The sequence below is a fragment of the Heptranchias perlo genome, chromosome 6 (genome assembly GCF_035084215.1).
Source record: "Heptranchias perlo isolate sHepPer1 chromosome 6, sHepPer1.hap1, whole genome shotgun sequence".
Taxonomy (NCBI): Eukaryota; Metazoa; Chordata; class Chondrichthyes; order Hexanchiformes; family Hexanchidae; genus Heptranchias; species Heptranchias perlo.
The window spans coordinates 108,249,314-108,270,576 of NC_090330.1; the positions used below are offsets into that span (position 1 = coordinate 108,249,314).

The 21,263-nt window shown below is 44.1% G+C and overlaps 1 protein-coding gene across 3 annotated transcripts in view; it reads left to right on the forward strand.

Annotated features, from left to right (window-relative positions):
- ubac2 (UBA domain containing 2) overlaps positions 1-21,263 on the forward strand; it is a 153,885-nt gene that overhangs the window by 81,460 nt on the left and 51,162 nt on the right. For all 3 annotated transcript variants that reach the window (XM_067986595.1, XM_067986596.1, XM_067986594.1), the window contains 2 exons: positions 3,855-3,978; positions 7,283-7,330. In XM_067986595.1, the coding sequence (XP_067842696.1) occupies positions 3,855-3,978; positions 7,283-7,330 (172 nt within the window). The remainder of the gene's footprint in view (positions 1-3,854; positions 3,979-7,282; positions 7,331-21,263) is intronic.

The following is a 21,263-nucleotide window of genomic DNA, read 5'->3' on the forward strand; positions in this document are numbered from 1 at the left end:
TCCCAATCCAGAGACTTGAGCACAAAATCCAGGCTGACACTCAGTGCAGTACTGAGGGAGTCTTTTGGATGAGTCATTAAACCGAGGCCCCATCTGCCCTCTCAGGTGGACGTAAAAGATCCGATGGCCACTATTTGAAGAAGAGCAGGTGAGTTCTCCCCGGCGTCGTGGCCATTATTTATCCCTCAACCAACATCACTAAAACAGATTATCTGGTCACTATCACATTGCTGTTTGTGGGAGCTTGCTGTGCGCAATTTGGCTGCAGCGTTTTCTACATTACAACAGTGACTACACTTCAAAAAGTACTTCATTGGCTGTAAAGTGCTTTGGGACGTGCTGAGGTTGTGAAAGGCGCTATATAAATGCAAGTTCTTTTTCTTTTATCCATCCTTCAGTTTATGCCTTTGATACATCCCACAGCATTACAGTGTATTTATTGTTCCCTTGTTAGGCTTCAGTTTTTTGGGGGCGTTCTTGCAGAAGCATTGTATTAAAGTACCAGTCGGGTACACCTATTTTTTCAGTAATCCTGATTTTATTCCCTCACTTCCACCCCTCTTCCCCCCGCCCCCAGCTCTCCCCAGCAGCATTGATGAAACCTGGTCAATTTGACAGTTTGTGTATCGGAGCTCCTGAATGAACCACTCTCTCTGTATTTTGGGCGTATAAATCGCTATAAATCAATGATGCCAAATTCGCACGGAAAGAAACATCCTTGAATTTAGCCATATATTTTAATTGAAGTTACAGTTCCTCTAATCTTAAGATTATAGGAAGCAAGTGACATTTTCCCCACCCACTTTCTTGACATTTGACTGTCCCCTTCAGCACCAGATGTGTTTCCTGTAAAGTTCAGTCTATTGTAGTTGTATGACTAATCTCTTCATTGGACTGGGCTGTGCATGAGACATGATTAACACCATATAAATAACAAGATGATACATAGGTATACGTACTTTGGAGAATTACAATTACTCTGTACTTTTTTTTTTGTCCTCTCCGCTTCCTTTGCATATTTATTTGCTTCACCGTCCCTAATTTTTAGTGTGGAAGTAACCTGGCAGTACTTATCCCCTCTTTTACCACCTGTGCATCCTATCCCTCCTCCTGTATTATTGCTCTTGCTTTTTTGCATACAAACGCCTGAAAACTCATCCGGCATCAATAAAGATAACTTCACCACCAAGCCCCACGCCACCCGTCTCTCGCTCTCTTCCTTCCTTTCTCTCTCTCTCTCTCTCTCCCTCTCTACCTGTCTCTGTCTTTTTCTCTCTCTTTCTCCTCTCTCTCTCTTTCTCTTTCTCTTTCTCTTACTTTCTCTGTCTTTTTCTTTATCTCTCATTTTTTCTTCATTTGAAAATGCTGACTGTTGGTGAGAGCAGTTGTCTATATTTATTTTCTTTAAATATATAAAAAATGTCTCAATTGCTGGCACATATGTTTATCTGGAACTGTACACTTAAAATATGCTGGAACATTATTTGCATTATTGCTCATGGGGCATGAAACAGAGGCCAGGAGAGGAGTGTTGTGTGGGACCCTGAAACAGGCCCTAAGCTGGGCATCCATCCACAGTAACTTCTGTAATATTGTCCTTGCAATCTCTAGCTCCATGCTAATAGCTCTACTTAAATAACCTCATAGTGTCTACATTACGTAATACTGATGGGATGCAAGACTCTCTACTGATTCGAAGAATCTCAAGTGAAATTAGTTGCAAGATTTCACATTTTTTTTAACGCAGCGGATTGTTGCCATCTGGAATGCGCTGCCTGGAAGGGTGGTGGAAGCTTTCAGAAGGGAATTCGATAAATACTTGAAGGGGAAAAATTTGCAGGGCGATGGGGAAAGGGCAGGGGTGAGTGGGACTAATTAGATCGCTCTTTCAAAGAGCTGGCACAGGCTCAATGGGCCGAATGACCTCCTTCTGTGCTGTATCATATTATGATTCTATGAAATTAAAATTTGCACTGTGTGTGTGTGTGTGTGTGTGTGTGTGTGTGAAAAAGCATTATTCTTCTAAACAAATGCTCAAAAACGACGGGGGGAGATTTTCGTCTTTTCCAACTGGGCATTCAGCACCACTTGAGTAAGCACAGAGAGGACGCTTGGTTAGGGGGGATGGCATGCTTGACTCAGATCAGGTAGCTCCATACAGACTGGGGATGGAACCTGGGACCTTATGGTCTCCACCACTCACACTTGTTAAACACACTGAGGCATTAGGACAGCTTAAATCATGATTTGTACAGACTTCTGATCAATCAGCCTGTTTCATCATTCACACTGCAACACATTTGCACGAAGGTGACTCCTATAAAATGTCACCTTGTACAAAAACATGTTGGTATGTAAAAGACGATTCACACGTTTTACTGACAATATCCTGTTGGACAATAAAAACAATGAATTGGGTAACATTTTGTACCATTTTATCAGTAGTACAGTGTTGTGCATTCCTCAGATTAGCTCAATATCTTATCAGAAATGATTGCTTCTTCATCTTAGCTTCTCTCAGATTGTGACATCCTGAATAGAATCTTAAATCTGTAATGTTAAAAGAGAAGTGTGATTGTGTTGCAATATACTCTGCGAACACTACACCCCTTGCACAAGCAACACGCTGTGGGACAAGATTATAACTTGATTTACAAAAATATAGGTCTGCTTTTTGTCGCAGTTAATATGGCACATTCAGGCAGTTTAAAAAAAAATACATCAGTTACTATGAAGGCATGAATTTTCTGGAGTGGGGCATCTCGCGACGTGCCCAGGTAGTTAGACATTTTCTCTTCACCCTTCAGCTTGAAAATTTTGTTGCACTGTAACTTGTTGGAAGTGTGAGCTGTTAACGGGGAGGTGAGGGAAACGGGGGCATCTGGGACCTCAGTGAACGACGGGACCAACTGTCTATCTCCTTAAACAATGAGATTTAAGGATTGAGAAAGAAACAGAGGAACGACAGAGAAGGAAATTGGGTGAATTAGAGTCAACTCAGGTACAGAAAGAGAAATAAAGGGAGGGAAAGAAAGATTGGATTAAGAGAGACCTAAAGGAAAAGTAAGATTAAAAATCCCTAAGAACAATTTGCTACCTGCAGGAATGAGACTCCACAGTTTCAACTGTTCTTTTTCTGAGCCGGAGAGGTTGAGTGGCATTGCAGGAACATAAATCTCGTCATTAAAAGAGCCCTAGCGTCATTAAGTACCAGCCCTAACTTTCCGTGGCGAGTTTAATTTGTTTTAACAGCGCAAGTGCAGCAATGTCTTGAAACTCACGGGGAGGTTGGGGGCGAGATGCCGTTTTCGCGAGGCGGAGCGGCGCAAACCGTCCGGCAACTTGTGGCGATTCGCAACTCACGGGGTATCTCTTCCTCGCCACAAGTCGCTGGACGATTTACACACACACTCACCGCTATTTTGCCAGCAAATTCTGGGCCATTATGATGAGAGTGCGTAAACACTAAAGGAACATGGGAGATAAAATTTGGAAACAATGGGGTTGATTTTTGCCTTTGCCACCTCTGACAGGGCCAGATCAAACGCCCTTTATATAACCCATCTGATTTTCATTACATTGATATCAACGGAAGGAAAATCAGACGAGTTCGACAAAGGATGTGCGATCTGACCAGCCACATTACCACCTGGGTAGTGAAGATGAAAATCTACTCCAGTGCCGTGAAAAAGCTGTTTCATTTATATCGATGTTTATCTGCTTTTGTTAGGAAAATTAGATACTCAAATGCCAGTGTTAAGGCTTGTAGGATATGACACAAATTCTGAAAACAGTATCCCGACTTGTGCTCCAGAGATATTTAATATTGTTTTTTTTTTCTTCTTTCTTCTCAGTCTGGGTCCTATCTTTGCCCTGTTTGTGCCTTTCTACTTCTCCATTCCAAGAGTTCAAGTGACCCAAATCCTGGGCAGGTTTTCCATAACAAATAAAACACTTGTCTACATTGTGGGACTACAGGTATGTATACAACTCGGGTCTGGTGAATGCAAAATAACCAGTGGCACGTTGATAACGGTAACTGCAGCTTGGTTTGGATGCGCCTGATGCTTATCAATATAAACCGCTTTAATTAAAAATTCTGAACTGGTGCCTGTGCAGGTGAGATCCACATCATGGGTAAGTCTGATAATGGTGTTGATTTGGTGTAAGCTAGAAGTGTGGGGGGGACTCGACCTTGATTCCTAGGTTTTTTTTCCACCCTATTTTCTTCTCTGTTCTTCCTCTGTTTCTTTCTCAATCTTTAAATCTTATTGTTTCAGGAGATAGACTGTTGGTCCCCTCGTTCACTAAGGTCCCGGACGCCCCCGTTATCAGCTTGCACTTCCAGCAAGTTACGGCGCTGCAAAATTTTCTCACAGTTCTTCAGTTTTCACACAATCTTTAGCCAGTCAGAACTCTCCTTTCCAACACAAATTATCTGCGCATTTTCATCATGCCTGTGAAAGATTTTTGCACACCTTAAAGAGGCAAAGTATTTATCGATGGTGGAAACACACAGCAGGTCAGTCGGCATCTGTAGAGAGAGAGCGGACAAGTTTCATGTGCAGACCCTTCTTTAGAACTGGAAAATAAGTAGTGATACAATCAGAAAAAAGATTTGTGATATAATAATAGAAAAATAGGCAACTCTAGACATGAATGGAATGATGCAACAGATCATCTCAATCAAGTAATAGATAGAAATATTAAAGAAACAGGGTGCATAAATAGCTCAGGAAGTGGGAAGACTGGGGAAATATTGAGAAATGCGAGTTGGAAAACACTTATTCTGTTTCTCATCCTCCCATGATCACCGATATCACTGTGACGATCAACACTCCATCAAACACTGTTGTCACAGCTTCATGAAATCCACTCTCTCCACCCTGCCACGTGTATGATCTTGACCTCTCCCTTCAGCAGCACCAACTCACATTATTTCATAGCTGTCATGCCTTTGTTACCTCTAGACTGGACTATTCCAGTGCTCTTCTGGCCGGCCTCCCACCTTGCACCCTCCGTAAATTTGAGCTCATCCAAAACTCTGCTGCCCGTATTCCTAACTCGCACCGAGTCCCGTTCATCCATCACATCTGTGCTCGCCAACCTACATTGGTTGCCAGTCCGACAATGCCGCGATTTTAAAAGTCTCATCCTTGCTTTCAAATCCCTCCATGGCCTCACCCCTCCATATCGCCGTCACCTGCTCCAGTCCCACAACCTTCTGAGATCTCTGCACTCCTCCAATTCTGGCCTCTTGTGCATCCCTGATTTCCTTTGCACCACCATTGGCGGCCGTGCCTTCAGCCGTCTAGGCCCTAAGCTCTGGAATTCACTCCCTAAACATCTCCATGTCTCTACCTTTCCTCCTTTAAGGCGCGCCTTAAAACCTACCTCTTTGACCAAGCTTTTGGTCACCCGTCCTGAATATCTCCTTACATGGCTCAGTGTCAGATTTTGTCTGAAAACACTCCTGTGAAACGCCTTGGGGTGATTTACTACATTAAAGGCGCTATATAAATGCAAGTTGTTGTTGTCACAGTCCTCAATTTCGTAGGGTTCCCCTCCAAATCACACACCATCCCGACTTGTACGTATATCGCTGTTCCTTCATCCCTACCTAACAATATTGTGGGAGCACCTTCACCTCATGGACTGCAGCGGTTCAAGAAGACAGCTCACCACCACCTTCTCAAGGGACAACTAAGGATGGACAATAAATGCCAACCCACATCCCGAGAATTAATTTAAAAAAAGAAATCATCATCTGGCAGTTTAACAGAAAACTTTTTTCCTGCCTTTCAGCTAACCAGAAACTCCTACAGCTGTTGGATGCCAGCCGTACCTCATGATCCCTCTTCCCCTTCATCTCCACCTGATGCTATCTCTCCTATCTTCACCGCTTCCTGGATTTTCACTGTTGTGTCTGACCTTGCACCTCTCTCAATTCAGCAAGGGTCTTGGTTTCATCCCCCTACGCCCCACCTCAAAGAATTCCAAGCTTGACATGCGGCCGGGATCCTCCTCCACTGCCTTCGTCTCCGTGCTTTCATTTTTGGCCAGGAAGTTTTTTTTTGTCGAGGAGGTCCTCCTTCATTCTGACTGCATCCTTTGCTATCTTTCTAGACGCCTCTCTCTGGCCTCTTGCCTTTCATCGAGAACTGCCACCTTAAGAGCCGTCTCAGCTTCTCTACTTTCCTCACTCCGTCTAATCTGTCGCCCTTTGAATTTGTAGTATTCCATTTTCCTCGTTCTAACCCAGACATGATCATCAAACAAGGGTGCGCTGTTATTGTATGGCAGAAGGCCCTTTACCTTGCTGGGTCTCCTCCTCGCCCGTGTGATCTGCCAACCAGCCTAGCACGGCACAGGTAGTTACAGATGCCTTGTGTCAACTGAAGGCACCTCACAGACCGTCCTTCTGAAGTTATAATTTACAGACTCAAGGGCAATTAGAGATGGGCAATAAATGCCGGCCTCGCCAGCAACGCCCACATCCCATGAACGAATAATAAAAAAAATAATTTACAGATGCCATCTAATTGAGGTGTTTAAGATGAATAAAGGATTTGATAGGGTAGATAGGGTGAAACTATTTCCTCTGGTGGGGGGAGTCCAGAACAAGGGGTTGGGGGGGGGGCAACCTTAAAATTAGAGTTAGGCCGTTCAGGGGTGATGTCAGGAAACACTTCTTCACACAAAGGGGAGTGGAAATCTGGAACTCTCTCCCCCAAAAAGCTGCTGAGGCTGGGGGTCAATTGAAAATTTCAAAACTGAGATTGATAGATTTGTGTCAGGCAAGGGTATTAAAGGTTACGGAACCAAGGCAGGTAGATGGAGTTAAGATACAGATCAGCCATGATCCAATTGAATGCCGGAACAGACTCGAGGGGCTGAACGGCCTCCTCCTGTTCCTACGTCCCTCGGCACACCAGAAGCCCATATTGTGAGCCAGGCTGGTGGTCAGTGACAGGCCTTAGACAATCATCAGGTGACAAGTTGGCAACTTGATGACTGATCTCAGATTGAAAATAGCCACCGGGGCAAGCAGTTTCATCCTTCTCCCTTCGTTCCCCACATGGTCTATTCTATGCCCGACCTGGAATTCCTTAATGCTGGCCTGATCCCGAGAATGAACGTGCGGTGTCACTGACATGAGATTCTTCTTTTTCTCTTCTTAAGACAGTGAAAAATAGAAATTGCCCCATACAATGTTGAAAAGCAAGGTTTGTAATTCTAGTTCATCTGCAGTTACCCATTAATGTTTTGTTTCACTCTATAGCTTTTGACATCCAGTACTACTGTATGGATTTTGGCATTCAGCGGATTGGTAAGTATTGTGCTCCTTACCATTGTTCTTGGTTTAAAAAAAATGTTTTGCTGTGGTTTTAATTTCACATCAATTGCTGTGAAGGTTATCAAAGTTGCTTTGAAGGCTTGACGTAGTGTGGTTGGAATTTGCAGAATTGCGTAGAATTTACTATAGTGGCTGCATTGGTTGTCATCTTCCAAAATTCCATAGATTCTGGAATGGTTCCTGCAGATTGGAGGGTAGCAAGTGTAACCCCACTATTTAAGAAAGGAGGGAGAGAGAAAACAGGGAACTGCAGACCTGACAACAGTAGTAGCGAAAATGCTAGAATCTATTATGAAGGATGTGATAACAGGACACTTAGAAAATAATAACAGGATTTGGCAGAGTCAACATGGATTTATGAAAGGGAAATCATGTTTGACAAACCTATTGGAGTTCTTTGAGGATGTAACTAGTAGAATAGATAAGGGGGAACCAGTGGATGTGGTGTATTTGGATGTTCAGAAGGCTTTCGATAAGATCCCACACAGGAGGTTGGCAAACAAAGTTAGAGCACATGGAATTGGGGGTAATATTCTGGCATGGATTGAGAACTGGTTAACAGACAGAAAACAGAGAGTAGGAATAAACGGGTCTTGTAATATTTCCAAGTTTGCTGATGACACAAAACTAGGTGGGGATGTGAGTTGTGAGGAGGATGCAAAGAGGCTTCAAGGGGATATAGACAGGCTCAGTGAGTGGGCAAGAACATGGCAGATGGAATAGAATGTGGAAAAATGTGAAGTTATCCACTTTGGTAGGAAAAACAGAAATGCAGAGTATTTTTTAAACGGTGAGAGATTGGGAAATGTTGATGTTCAAAGGGACCTTGTACGTGAGTCACTGAAAGCTAACATGCAGGTGCAGCAAGCAATTAGGAAGGCCAATGGTATGTTGACCTTTATTTCAAGAGGATTTGAGTACAGGAGTAAAGGTGTCTTACTGCAATTACATAGGGCCTTGGTGAGACCACACCCTGGAGTATTGTGAACAGTTTTGGTCTCCTTACCTAAGAAAGGATATACTTGCCATAGAGGGAGTGCAACGAAGGTTCACCAGACTGATTCCTGGGATGGCGGGATTGTCGTATGAGGAGAGATTGAGTAGACGAGGCCTGTATTCTCTAGAGTTTAGAAGAATGAGAGGTGATCTCATTGAAACATACAGGGCTTCTTACAGGGCTCGACAGGATAGATACAGGGAGGATGTTTCCCCTGGCTGGGGAGTCTAGAACCAGGGGTCACGGTCTCAGAATAAGGGGTCGGCCATTTAGGACTGAGATGAGGAGAAATTTCTTCACTCAGAGGTTGGTGAATCTTTGGAATTCTCTACCCCAGAGGGCTGTGGAGGCTCAGTCATTGAGTACATTCAAAACAGAGATCGATAGATTCCTAGATATTAAAGGCATCAAGGGATATGGGGATGGTGCAGGAAAATGGCGTTAAGGTAGAAGATCAGCCATGGTCTTGTTGAATGGCGGAACAGGCTCGAGGGGCCGGATGGCCATCTCCTGCTCCTATTCCTTATGTTCTTACAGCACAGAAACAGGCCATTCAGCCGCACTGGTCTATGCCGGTGTTAAGGCTCCACACAAGATTTCTTCCCACCCTACTTCATCTCACCCTATCAGCATAACCTTCTATTCCTTTCTCCCTCATGTGTTAATCTAGCTTCCCCTTAAATGCATCTATGCTATTCACCTGAACTACTCCCTGTGGGAGCGAGTTCCACATTCTCACCACTCTCTGGGTAAAGAAATTTCTCCTGAATTCATTATTGGATTTATTAGTGACTATCTTATATTTCTATCCCCTAATTTTGGACCCCCCCCCCCGCACGAGTGGAATACTGCAGTGTTAAGTGCATCTTTTGGTAAAGTGTTATTGTTTTTTCTTTTCTGTTATATTCAGAGGACGATAAATTCAAGCTACCTTTTGTGCTGCACTTATCTCACAACACAAAAAAAAACACTGCTGGTTTTAAAATCTTTTATGAGGGAGGGTTTAGATGATATAAATAAAAGAAGAAAAACTATCTAGGAACATTCGTGGTACAGAATTTCAATGTCTGTGTTGGTTATATGGGTCTAATCTTGTGAAATTGTGTTGATGTCACAAAACCAAATATCCAGACTCTATTTTTCAAACTTGGAGAAGATCCCGTTGCTGTTTCACTGACTTTGTTTGACCAGTTAAATCGTGCTCATCGGGTAACTTTAACAGCGTCGGGCTGAACTAAGCGCATTAGAAAGAAACACAATATCGATATAACGCTGGTGTATCCAGCACTTTCCAAGAAGTACCTGTACCGAGTCATCCACGGGTGAAGCTTTTCTCAATGCTTCCAATTTCTGCTATGATACTGAATTTTTTAAAAATTTTTTTTATTCGTTCACGGGATGTGGGCGTCGCTGGCAAGGCCGGCATTTATTGCCCATCCCTAATTGCCCTCGAGAAGGTGGTGGTGAGCCGCCTTCTTGAACCGCTGCAGTCCGTGTGGTGACGGTTCTCCCACAGTGCTGTTAGGAAGGGAGTTCCAGGATTTTGACCCAGCGACAATGAAGGAACGGCCGATATATTTCCAAGTCGGGATGGTGTGTGACTTGGCGGGGAACGTGCAGGTGGTGTTGTTCCCATGCGCCTGCTGCTCTTGTCCTTCTAGATGGTAGAGGTGCCATAGTCTTGTCCGTGGAGAAGTGTTCGAATACAAACAAGGTAGTGCTTGTGACTCTGCAGGCATCAAGGTGAAGCACCCCTGGAGGCAAAAATAATGGGCTACGCTCACGCCGCTAGGTGCTGTTGCTTGCCGTTTTACTCTGGCTGGGGATGGATTGAGCTGTGAACTCACAATGTTTGCATTGCTGTCCTGTAGGCGCCCTTCCCTAGCATTGGGGAAGTTCCATGTCTGGAAATGTTGCAGATCTTGAGCGATTACTCAAGCCGTATATCATAGTGTCAATCTTGACTCAGTGGGTAGCACTCTCGCCTCTGAGTCAGAAGGTTGTGGGTTTGAGTCCCACTCTAGAGACTCGAGCACATAATCCAGGCCCACGATCCCAGTGCAATACTGGTGGGGGGTGGTGCTGCATTGCCGGAGGTGCCGTCTTTCAGATGAGATGTTAAACCGAGGTCCCGTCTGCTGTCTCAGGTCAACACAAAAGATCTCATGGCACTATTTTGAAGAAGAGCAGGGGAGTTCTCCCCGCGTCCTGGCCAGTATTTATCCCTCAACCAACATCACTAAAACAGAATTATCTGGTCATTATCATGTTGCTGTTTGTGGGATCTTGCTGTGCGCAAATTGGCTGCCGTGTTTTGTACATCACAACAGTGACTAAACTTCACAAGTACTTCGTTGGTTGTAAAGCACATTGGGACATCCTGAGGTCGTGAAAGGTGCTATATAAATGCAAGTTCTTTCTTTTCATATGCGGTCCTTTTAAACTTGTGATACAGGTTGCATGTGTCTACAGATGCTTTTATAATAGGGGAGTGCAGCTGGAAAACAGGGGAGCAGCCTTGTTCCTTAGTGCAAACAGCCTAGTGGTCAAGGAATCAATGCCACTGGAAACTCATGAAAATGTAGGTCTTCAAATCTGCCACTGGGTTTAAGACCTTCTGTTTCTGTGGAGTTAAAACTGGGAAGCCGTGCCCCACGTTTGCACTCTATAGCAAAAGGTATCAGCTGTGACTCAGTGGTGGGCAGCACTCTCCCCTTGAAGTCAGGAAGGTTGTGGGTTCAAGTCCCACTACAGAGGACTTAACCACATAATCCAGGCTGACACCTCAGTGCCAGTACTGAAGGAGTGCTGCACTGTCGGAGGTGCTGCCTTTTGGATGGGATGTTAAACAGAGGCCCTGACTTGCCCTCCCTCTCAGGTGAACGTAAAAGATCCCATGGCATTTTTTCAAAGAAGAGCAGGAGAGTTCTCCCCAGTCTCCTGGCCAATATTTATCCATTTAAAAAAAAAATTATCCGGTCATTATCTCATTGCTGTTTGTGGGATCTTGCTGTGCGCAAATTGGCTGCCGCGTTTCCTGCATTACAACATTAATTACATTTCAAAGGCACTTCGTTGGCTGTAAAATGCTTTGGGACGTCCTGACGTCATGAAAGGCGCTATATAAATGCAGGAAGGTTTCCGGATTCAATCCCCAGTTTGTGCTAACTTGGCTGACCTCACCCAGGACTGCCCTCACTGTCCCTCGAATCAGAAGTGGAAAAAATCAGCAAGGTTCTCTGGTCCTGGTCGCTATATAAAGTACAACTCCTTCTCCAAAAGCCTATGTAGGTCTTTCTGAGTGAAGGGATGAAGCAGTGGATTGTGTATTTGCATTGTTGTATATGTGTACATATATATTATATAAAATATGGGACAGACAGAGTCGAGGAGTCTAGGTCTCTGGAGTGTAGTGTTTATCACGTCGGCCTTTGTGGAGTGAGCCCTTGGCTCAGCGGCTGCATTCCCGCCTCTGGGTTGGAAGGTTATGGGTGTTGGGCCCCACTTCATACAGCCTCGGTAAGTGGCTGTGAGATTCCCGGTCTCTGAATACTGGGTTGTCGACCGGCAGGCTATCCGCGTTCACTGAGTGTGGAGTGAAGACCAACCCCATCCCCCCCCCCCACCGCACCTCCCATCGCATCCAGCCTGCCCTCCTGTAGGGAGCTGTGAGTCAGTCTGAACCGTCTGCCCGTGGTCTGGGAAACAACCCAAGGCGCGATGCGCTGGATGTAAACACAGTGGGAGAAATGGGTTGCCCTGTGCGTCGCTAGGCACGGAAGAAGAAAGAAGAGGGGCTTGAAAAAGGTTAAAATGTCTTGAGCTAAATGGAACATTTTTTTTTTGGATGCTTTACATTTCACTCCTTTTTCTGTCATTGATAATGGCTGTAGCTGATTGTGAGAACTGATAAATATTGAGTAAAAAGGGATGACAGTTTGTTTTATGCAAGCGAAACCAAAACTGCTGGAGTCAGGCGTATAACCTTTCGGCTCCAAAATTAATACAATGGATGGAGCTTAGAAATTAACTGAAACTTGGCACAACACATAATTAAGCTGCCTGGTGAAAGTCAAAGCATTGTTCGAATGCTGGAAAAGTACATTTCTGTCTGTTGTTCATGTTTGTGTCAGGCCTGCTGTCTTATAAGGAAGGCATATTCGCAAATAAGACTATTACTTTTCCATACAACATATTTTTAAGCTGTTTCCGTTAGAAGAAAGTGTGTTACTAAATGGTTTCCTATAGCATCACTCGAGGGTAGGGGCCTGGAGTGTGGCATCTGAAGTTTATTGTGACGGATGGGATTCTGTTTTAAAACCTTTGAAGGTGACAGGATAAGTTGATAAAGCTATTTTTAAAAAAGCATACGGGATCCTTGGCTTGATAAGTAGAGGCATAGAGTACAAAAGCAAGGAAGTTATACTAAACCTTTATGAATCACGAGTAAGGCCTCAGCTGGAGTATTGTGGCCAGTTCTGGGCACCACACTTTTTAGGAAGGATGTCAAGGCCTTGGAGAAGGTGCAGAGGAGATTTACCAGAATGGCACCAGGAATGAAGGGTTTCAGTTATCTGGAGAAGCTGGGGTTGCTCTCCTCAGAGCGGAGAAGGTTAAGGGGAGATTTAATTGAGGTGTTCAAAATTTATATGGGGTTTTGATAGAGTACACAGTGAAAAACTGTTTCCACTGGCAGGAGGGTCGGTAAACAGGGGACACAGATTTAAAATAAATGACAAAATAGCCAGGGGGGAGATGAGGAGAATTTTTTTTACTTAGTGAGTTGTTATGATCTGGAATGCACTGCCTAAAAGGGTGGCGGAAGCAGATTCATTAATAACTTTCAAAAGGGAATTGGACATATACTTGAAAAGGAAAAATTTGCAGGGCTACGGGGAAAGAGCAGGGGAGTGGGACTAATTTGGATAGCTCTTCTTTTAGAGAACCGAATGGCCTCCTTCTGTGCTGTATGATTTTATGAAATCCTGTAAGTTAAAAGTCAAATGCTTGTTCAGTGTAAACGCGAATAATCTTACCAAATTCTAGCTGTTACAATTTCAGAGAACGCTCATTGCATTCCCGATAACAATTACCATTTGCTAAAAAAAGTGCGTAATAGTACTCAGAAAATGGGGAGACCAACATGATGGTTGTTGAACTTTTGGTATGATGTGGTTGAAAAGTCCTCAATTTCTGACACAGATGTAACCAGGTGACCTTTACCACCGGCACTAGTTGCCATAGCTACCGTGAGTATATGTTGATCAGATTGAATGGCGATTGCAGTTGGGTGCGAATGGGGCCAGGGAGCAGAACATTGTGGCTGGGGATTGACAATAAAATAGAAATAAAATGAAAGTAAAATTAAATTTTGATATCCCTGGAGCCTGACCTTCAGTAATGCCACAGCAAAGGCTTGGGGCGTTGAACTTAAAGTGATAAACATTACGCATTAAAGATGAATAAATTATCCCAGCTTGAAAAATTACATAGAATTTACAACACAAAAACAGGCCAGTCGGTCTATGCCGGTGTTTATGCTCCACATGAGCCTCCTTCCACCCCACTTCATCTCGCCCTAACAGCATATCCTTCCATTCCTTTCTCCCTCAGGTGTTTATCTAGCTTCCCCGTAAATGCATCTAAGCTACTCGCCTCAACTACTCCTTGTGGTAGCGAGTTCCACATTCTCACCACTCTCTGGGTGAAGAAGTTCCTCCTGAATTCCCTATTGGTCTTATATTTTTGTCCCCTAGTTTTGGATTCCCTCACAAGCAGAAACCTCAATTTTTAAAACCTCTATTAGGCTACCCCTAAAGAAAAGAGCCCCAGCCTGTTCAGTCTTTCCTGATAGTTATACCCTCTCAGTTCTGGTATCATCCTTGTAAATCTTTTTGCACCTTCCCAATTGCCTCTTAAATCAAGTTTCTATGTTGATTTTTTTTTTAAGCCAAGTCTACAAAGCTGTGACAGTTGGGAGAATGATCTTTGGGGAGCTGTGAAATGCAAATTGAGGTGAAATAAAATGTGCAAAGATCAATAAAACTAAAAAAAAATCAATAAAATTAGCAACGTCAAAAATCGTTGCAGGGTTTGAACTGTGGGAGCAGCCTGCAGACTGTGAGATTGATTGGTGACCTCCTGGCAGATTTGTCAAATGGTCATGCGGTTATCAGTGGCCGTTCAAGCAACTAGATGGTAACACCACATCATGGATCAGGTATTGGACAGATGCAAACGTATACCTCAATAGATTTATCAGTTAACTTTGACCTTCTAACTACAGGTGGGCTGTACACAATCAAAGTTAATTAATATATCCATTGGGATGTATGTCTCCATCTGTCCATAACCTGATAGAAGAGGCTCCCTGAACACTTCAAAAAATACACAGATGTGGTTCTGCACTTGTCATCCAGCTCTGGGGGGGGGGGGGGGTCATTAGAACATCTTAAAGCATCTTAGTTATCAAGATGGGTTAAAAGAGCTGGAACTCTAAATAAAGGAAATTACGAAAGTATGAGGTGCTCGTTGGCTAGGATAGATTGGGGAACTTTACTAAAAGTGATGACGGTGGATAGGCAATGGCTAATATTTAAAGAACGTGTGCAGGAATTACAACAATTATTCATTCCTGTCTGGCGCAAAAATAAAACAGGAAAGGTGGCTCAACCGTGGCTTACAAAAGAAATTAGGGATAGTATTAGATCCAAAGAGGAGACATATAAAATTGCCAGAAAAAGCGGCAAGCCTGAGGATTGGGAGCAGTTCAGAATTCAGCAAAGGAGGACAAAGAGATTGATTAAGAGGGGAAAAATAGAGTATGAGAGAAAACTAGCAGGGAACATAAAAACTGACTATAAAAGCTTCTATAAATATGTCAAGAGAAAAAGATTAGTGAAGACAAATGTAGGTCCCTTACAGTCAGAAATGGGGGAAATTATAATGGGGAACAAAGAAATGGCAGAACAATTAAACACATACTTGGGTTCTGCCTTCACAAAGGAGGACACAAATAACCTGCCAGAAATGTTAGGGAACCAAGGGTCTAGTGAGAGGGAGGAACTGAAGGAAATCAGTATTAGTAAAAAAAAATAGTGCTGGGGAAGTTAATGGGGCTAAAGGCTGACAAATCCCCAGGGCCTGATAACCTACATCCCAGAGTACTAAAGGAAGTGGCCCTGGAAATAATGGATGCATTAGTGATCATCTTTCAAAATTCTATAGATTCTGGAACAGTTCCTGCAGATTGGAGGGTGGCAAATGTAACCCCACTATTTAAAAAAGGAGGGAGAGAAAAAGCAGGGAATTACAGACCAGTTAGCCTAACATCAGTAGTGGGGAAAATGCTAGAGTCGATTATAAAAGATGTGATAACAGAACACTTGGAAGGCATTAACGGAATTGGACAAAGTCAGCATGGGTTTATGAAAGGGAAATCATGCTTAACAAATCTAGTGGACTTTTTTGAGGATGTAACTAGTAGAATAGATAGGGGAGAACCAGTGGATGTGGTGTATTTGGATTTTCAGAAGGATTTTGATAAGGTCTCACACAAGAAGTAGTGTGCAAAATTAAAGTATGTGGGATTGGGGGGAATATACTGGCATGGATTGAGAATTGGTTGACAGACAGGAAACAGAGAGTAGGAATAAACGGGTCTTTTTCGGGGTGGCAGGCAGTGACTAGTGGGGTACCGCAGGGATCAGTGCTTGGGCCCCAGCTATTCACAATATATATCAATAAATTGCATGAGGGAACTAAATGTAACATTTCCAAGTTTGCAGACGACACAAAGCTGGGTTGGAATGTGAGCTGTGAGGAGGATGCAAAGAGGCTCCAATGTGATTTAGACAAGTTGGGTGAGTGGGCAAGAACCTGGCAGATGCAGTATAACGTGGATAAATGTGAGGTTATCCACTTTGGTTGTAAAAACAGAAAGGCAGATTATTATCTGAATGGTGATAGATTGGGAAACGGGGAGGTGCAACGAGAACTGGGTGTCCTTGTACACCAGTCGCTGAAAGCGAGCATTCAGGTGCAGCAAGCAGTTCGGAAGGCGAATGGTATGTTGGCCTTCATTGCAAGAGGATTTGAGTACAGGAGCAGGGATGTCTTACTGCAGTTATACAGGGCCTTGGTGAGACCACATCTGGAGTATTGTGTGCAGTTTTGGTCTCCTTATCTGAGGAAGGATGTCCTTGCCATGGAGGGAGTGCAACGAAGGTTTACCAGACTGATTCCCGGGATGGCAAGACTGACGTATGAAGAGAGATGGGGTCGACTAGGCCTGTATTCACTAGAGTTTAGAAGAATGAGAGGTGATCTCATCCAAACATACAAAATTCTAACAGGACTAGACAGATCAGATGCAGGGAGGATGTTCCCGATGGCTGGGGAGTCCAGAACCAGGGGTCACAGTCTCAGGATACGAGGTATGCCTTTTAGAACCGAGATGAGGAGAAATTTCTTTACTCAGAGGGTGGTGAACCTGTGGAATTCTCTACCACAGAAGGCAGTGGAGGCCAAGTCATTAGATGTATTCAAGAAGGAGATGGATATATTTCTTAATGCTAAAGGGATCAAGGGATATGGGGAAAAAGCAGGAACAGGGTACTGAGTTAGACGATCAGCCATGATCATTTTGATTGGCGGACCAGGCCCGAAGGGCCGAATGGCCTACTCTTGCTCCTATTTTCTATGTTTCTATGACTCTACACTTTAGATACGTGTAGACTTAGGAGTGATCTGATCGAGGTTTATAAGATGATGAAGGGAATGAATTGTGTTCCAGTTGACAGTTTGTTCCAATTAAATAGGTTCAGGAGGATCGGGGTCACGATTTTAAGTTGTGCAAGGCCAGATCGAGGTTAGATGTCAGGAGGTGGTTCTTTCCCCAGAGAATAGTGGACCTCTGGAACAGGCTGCCAGCTCGTACGGGTGGACGCCGATTTGCTGAATTCCTTCAAGCGAGAGCTGGACCTGTTTCTGGCTGGGGTGGAGATCACCTCTGACAAAAGGTAGGTAATGCAATGCATAGAATTATCAGGGCCAGAGTGATCGCCTGGACTAGTTTCGATCGCCAAAGGGGTGGGAGAGGAATTTCCCAGAACTTTTCCCCCCAAATTGACCTGGGTTTTTATCTTTTTTTGCCTCTCCCAGGAGATCACATGGTGTGGGGTGGGGAGTGTATATATTGTGATACACAAGGTATCATGATTGTGTGGGACAGACTGGATGGACCAGAGGGACTTTTCCTGTCTGTCATTGTTCACATGTTCATATGTACTTGTTCCTAGTTACTTCATTTCCCTTGACATGATATCCTTAATATCAGAAAAGGGAAATAGAAAGAGCTTTATATCGCGCTTTCACAACCTCAGGACGTCACAAATAACTTTTTTTAAAATTCGTTCATGGGATGTGGGCGTCGCTGGCGAGGCCGGCATTTATTGCCCATCCCTAATTGCCCTTGAGAAGGTGGTGGTGAGCCGCCGCCTTGATCCGCTGCAGTCCGTGTGGTGAAGGTTCTCCCACTGTGCTGTTAGGAAGGGAGTTCCAGGATTTTGACCCAGCGACGATGAAGGAACGGCGATATATTTCCAAGTCGGGATGGTGTGTGACTTGGAGGGGAAACCTTGGTGAGTTGCTGCAATGCATCCTGTGGATGGTACACACTGCAGCCACTGTGCGCCGGTGGTGAAGGGAGTGAATGTTTAGGGTGGTGGATGGGGTGCCAATCAAGCGGACTGCCTTGTCCTGGATGGTGTTGAGCTTCTTGAGTGTTGTTGGAGCTGCACTCATCCAGGCAAGTGGAGAGTATTCCATCACACTCCTGACTTGTGCCTTGTAGATGGTGGAAAGGCTTTGGGGAGTCAGGAGGTGACTCACTCGCCGCAGAATACCCAGCCTCTGACCTGCTCTTGTAGCCACAGTATTTATATGGCTGGTCCAGTTAAGTTTCTGGTCAATGGTGACCTGCAGAATGGTGGGGGATTCGGCGATGGTAATGCCGTTGAATATCAAGGGGAGGTGGTTAGACTCTTGTTGGAGATGGTCATTGCCTGGCACTTGTCTGGCGCGAATGTTACTTGCCACTTATCAGCCCAAGCCTGGATGTTGTCCAGGCTTTGCTGCATGCGGGCTTGGACTGCTTCATTATTTGAGGGATTGCGAATGGAACTGAACACTGTGCAATCATCAGCGAACATCCCCATTTCTGACCTTATGATGGAGGGAAGGTCATTGATGAAGCAGCTGAAGATGGTTGGGCCGAGGACACTGCCCTGAGGAATTCCTGCAGCAATGTCCTGTGGCTGAGATGATTGGCCTCCAACAACCACTACCATCTTCCTTTGTGCTAGGTATGACTCCAGCCACTGGAGAGTTTTCCCCCTGATTCCCATTGACTTCAATTTTACCAGGGCTCCTTGGTGCCACACTCAATCAAATGCTGCCTTGATGTCAATTTACAGCCAGTGAAGTATTTTTGAAGTGTAGTCACTGTCGTAATGTAGGAAATGCAGCAGCTAATTTGCACCCTGTGTGATAATGACCAGATTATCTGGTTTTTAGTGTTGTTGGTTAAGAGATAAATATTGGACTGGACACTGGGGAGAACTCCCCTGTTCTTCTTCAAATAGTGTCATTGGATCTTTTATGTCCACCTGAGAGGGCAGACAGGGACTCAGTTTAACATCTCATCCGAAAGATGGCACCTCCGACAGTGTAACACTCCCTCAGTACCGCGCTGAACGTGTCAGCCTAGATTATGTGCTCAAGCCTCTGGAGGAGGACTTGAAGACCACGATCTTCTGACTCAGAGGCGAGAGTGCTGCCCACTGAGCTACGGCTGACACATTGTGGACTTGCATTAAGGATGACATGGAATGGGCAGGAGTATCTTAGAGCTGCTCTCCAGCTAAATATTTAATAATCTTCGTCATGGACCTCTTTTAACTTAGTATTTTTTGTTATATAGGGACCAAAATTCACCAGATTGTATGTCTCTTGGGAAGCAAACACAGTGCAACGCTCAGTCTAGTTTTATAAAAGTGATGATTTATTAGTACATCAACATCTGACCTAGTGTTATAACGCGGTTGATTTATTAGCAAATCATGTATATAGGATACATTTAAGTGTTAAACTGTTTGCACTGTTTGCATTGATTCTATTGGTTCTTAGAACTTGTGGCCTCTCTGCAACCCATAGCTTTTAGCACCATCCCTCAACCTCTCCGCCTCTCTACCTCTCTCTCCTCCTTTAAGATGCTCCTTAAAACCTACCTCTTTGACCAAGCTTTTGGTCACCTGCCCTAATATCTCCTTATGTGGCTCAGTGTCAAATTTTGTCTGATAACGCCCCTGTGAAGCGCCTTGGGACGTCTTAACTATGTTAAAGGCGCTATAACCACTCGCTGTGTAAAAAAGCTTTTCCTCACGTCGCCTTTGGTTCTTTTGCCAATCACCTTAAATCTGTGTCCTCTGGTTCTCGACCCTTCTGCCAGTGGGAACTGTTTCTCTTTATTTACTTTACCTAAACCCGTCATGAATTTAAACATGTCTATCAAATCTCCTAACCTACTCTCCTCTAAGGAGAACAACCCCAGCTTCTCCAGTCTATCCATGTAACTGAAGTACCCTCATCTCTGGAACCATTCTAGTAAATCTTTCCTGCACCCTCTCTAAGGCCTTCACATCCTCCCTAAAGTGTGGTGCCCAGAATTGGACACAGTACTCTAGTTGTGGCTGAACCAGTGTTTTATAAAGGTTCAACATAACTTCCTTGCTTTTGTACTCTATGCCTCTATTTATAAAGCTTAGGATCCCTTATGCTTTTTTAACCCCTTCTCAACCTGTCCTGCCACCTTCAAAGATTTGTGCACATTTACCCCCAGATCTCTCTGTTCCTGCACCCCCTTTAGAATTGTGCCATTTAGTGTTTGACGAACTTGACTGAGTTCTTTGATGAAGTAACGCAGAGGGTTGATGAGGGTAGTGCAGTTGATGTTGTCTATATGGACTTTCAAAAGGCGTTTAATAAAGTACCACATAATAGACTTATTAGCAAAATTGTAGTCCATGAGATTAAAGAGGCAGTTGCAGCGTGGATACAAAATTGGCTAAGAGCCAGAAAGCAGACAGTAGTGGTGAATGGTTGTTTATCAGACTGGAAGGAAGTGTGCAGCGGTGTCCCCCAGGGGTCGGTGTTGGAACCACTGCTCTTTTTGATACATTAATGACTTGGACTTGGGTATACAGGACATAATTTCAAAGTTTGCAATGGTACGAAACTCGGAAATGTAGTAAACAATCAGGAGGATAGAAACAGACTTCAGGAGGACATAGACAGACTGGTGAAATGGGCAGACAGATGGCAGATGAAATTTAATGCAGAGAAGTGTGAAGTGATTCATATTGGTAGGAAGAACGAGGAGAGGCAATATAAACTAAATGGTACAAATTTAAAGGGTGTGCAGGAACAGAGAGACCTGGGGGTGTAAGTACACAAGTCTTTGAAGTTGGCAGAACAAGTTGAGAAGGCTGTTAAAAAAGCATATGGGATCCTTGCCTTTATAAATAGTGCAAAACTAAGGAAGTTATGCTAAACCTTTATAAAACACTGGTTAGGCCCCAGCTGGAGTATTGTGTCCAAGTAACATTCGTGCCAGGTAATGACCATCTTCAACAAGAGAGAGTCTAACCACCTCCCTATAACATTCAACTGCATTACCATCGCTGAATTCCCCATCATCAACATCCTGGGGGTCACCATTGACCAGAAACTTAACTGGGCCAGCCACATAAATACTGTGGCTACAAGAGCAGGTCAGAGGCTGGGTATTCTGCGGCGAGTGATTCACCTCCTGACTCCCCAAAGCCTTTCCACCATCTACAAGGCACAAGT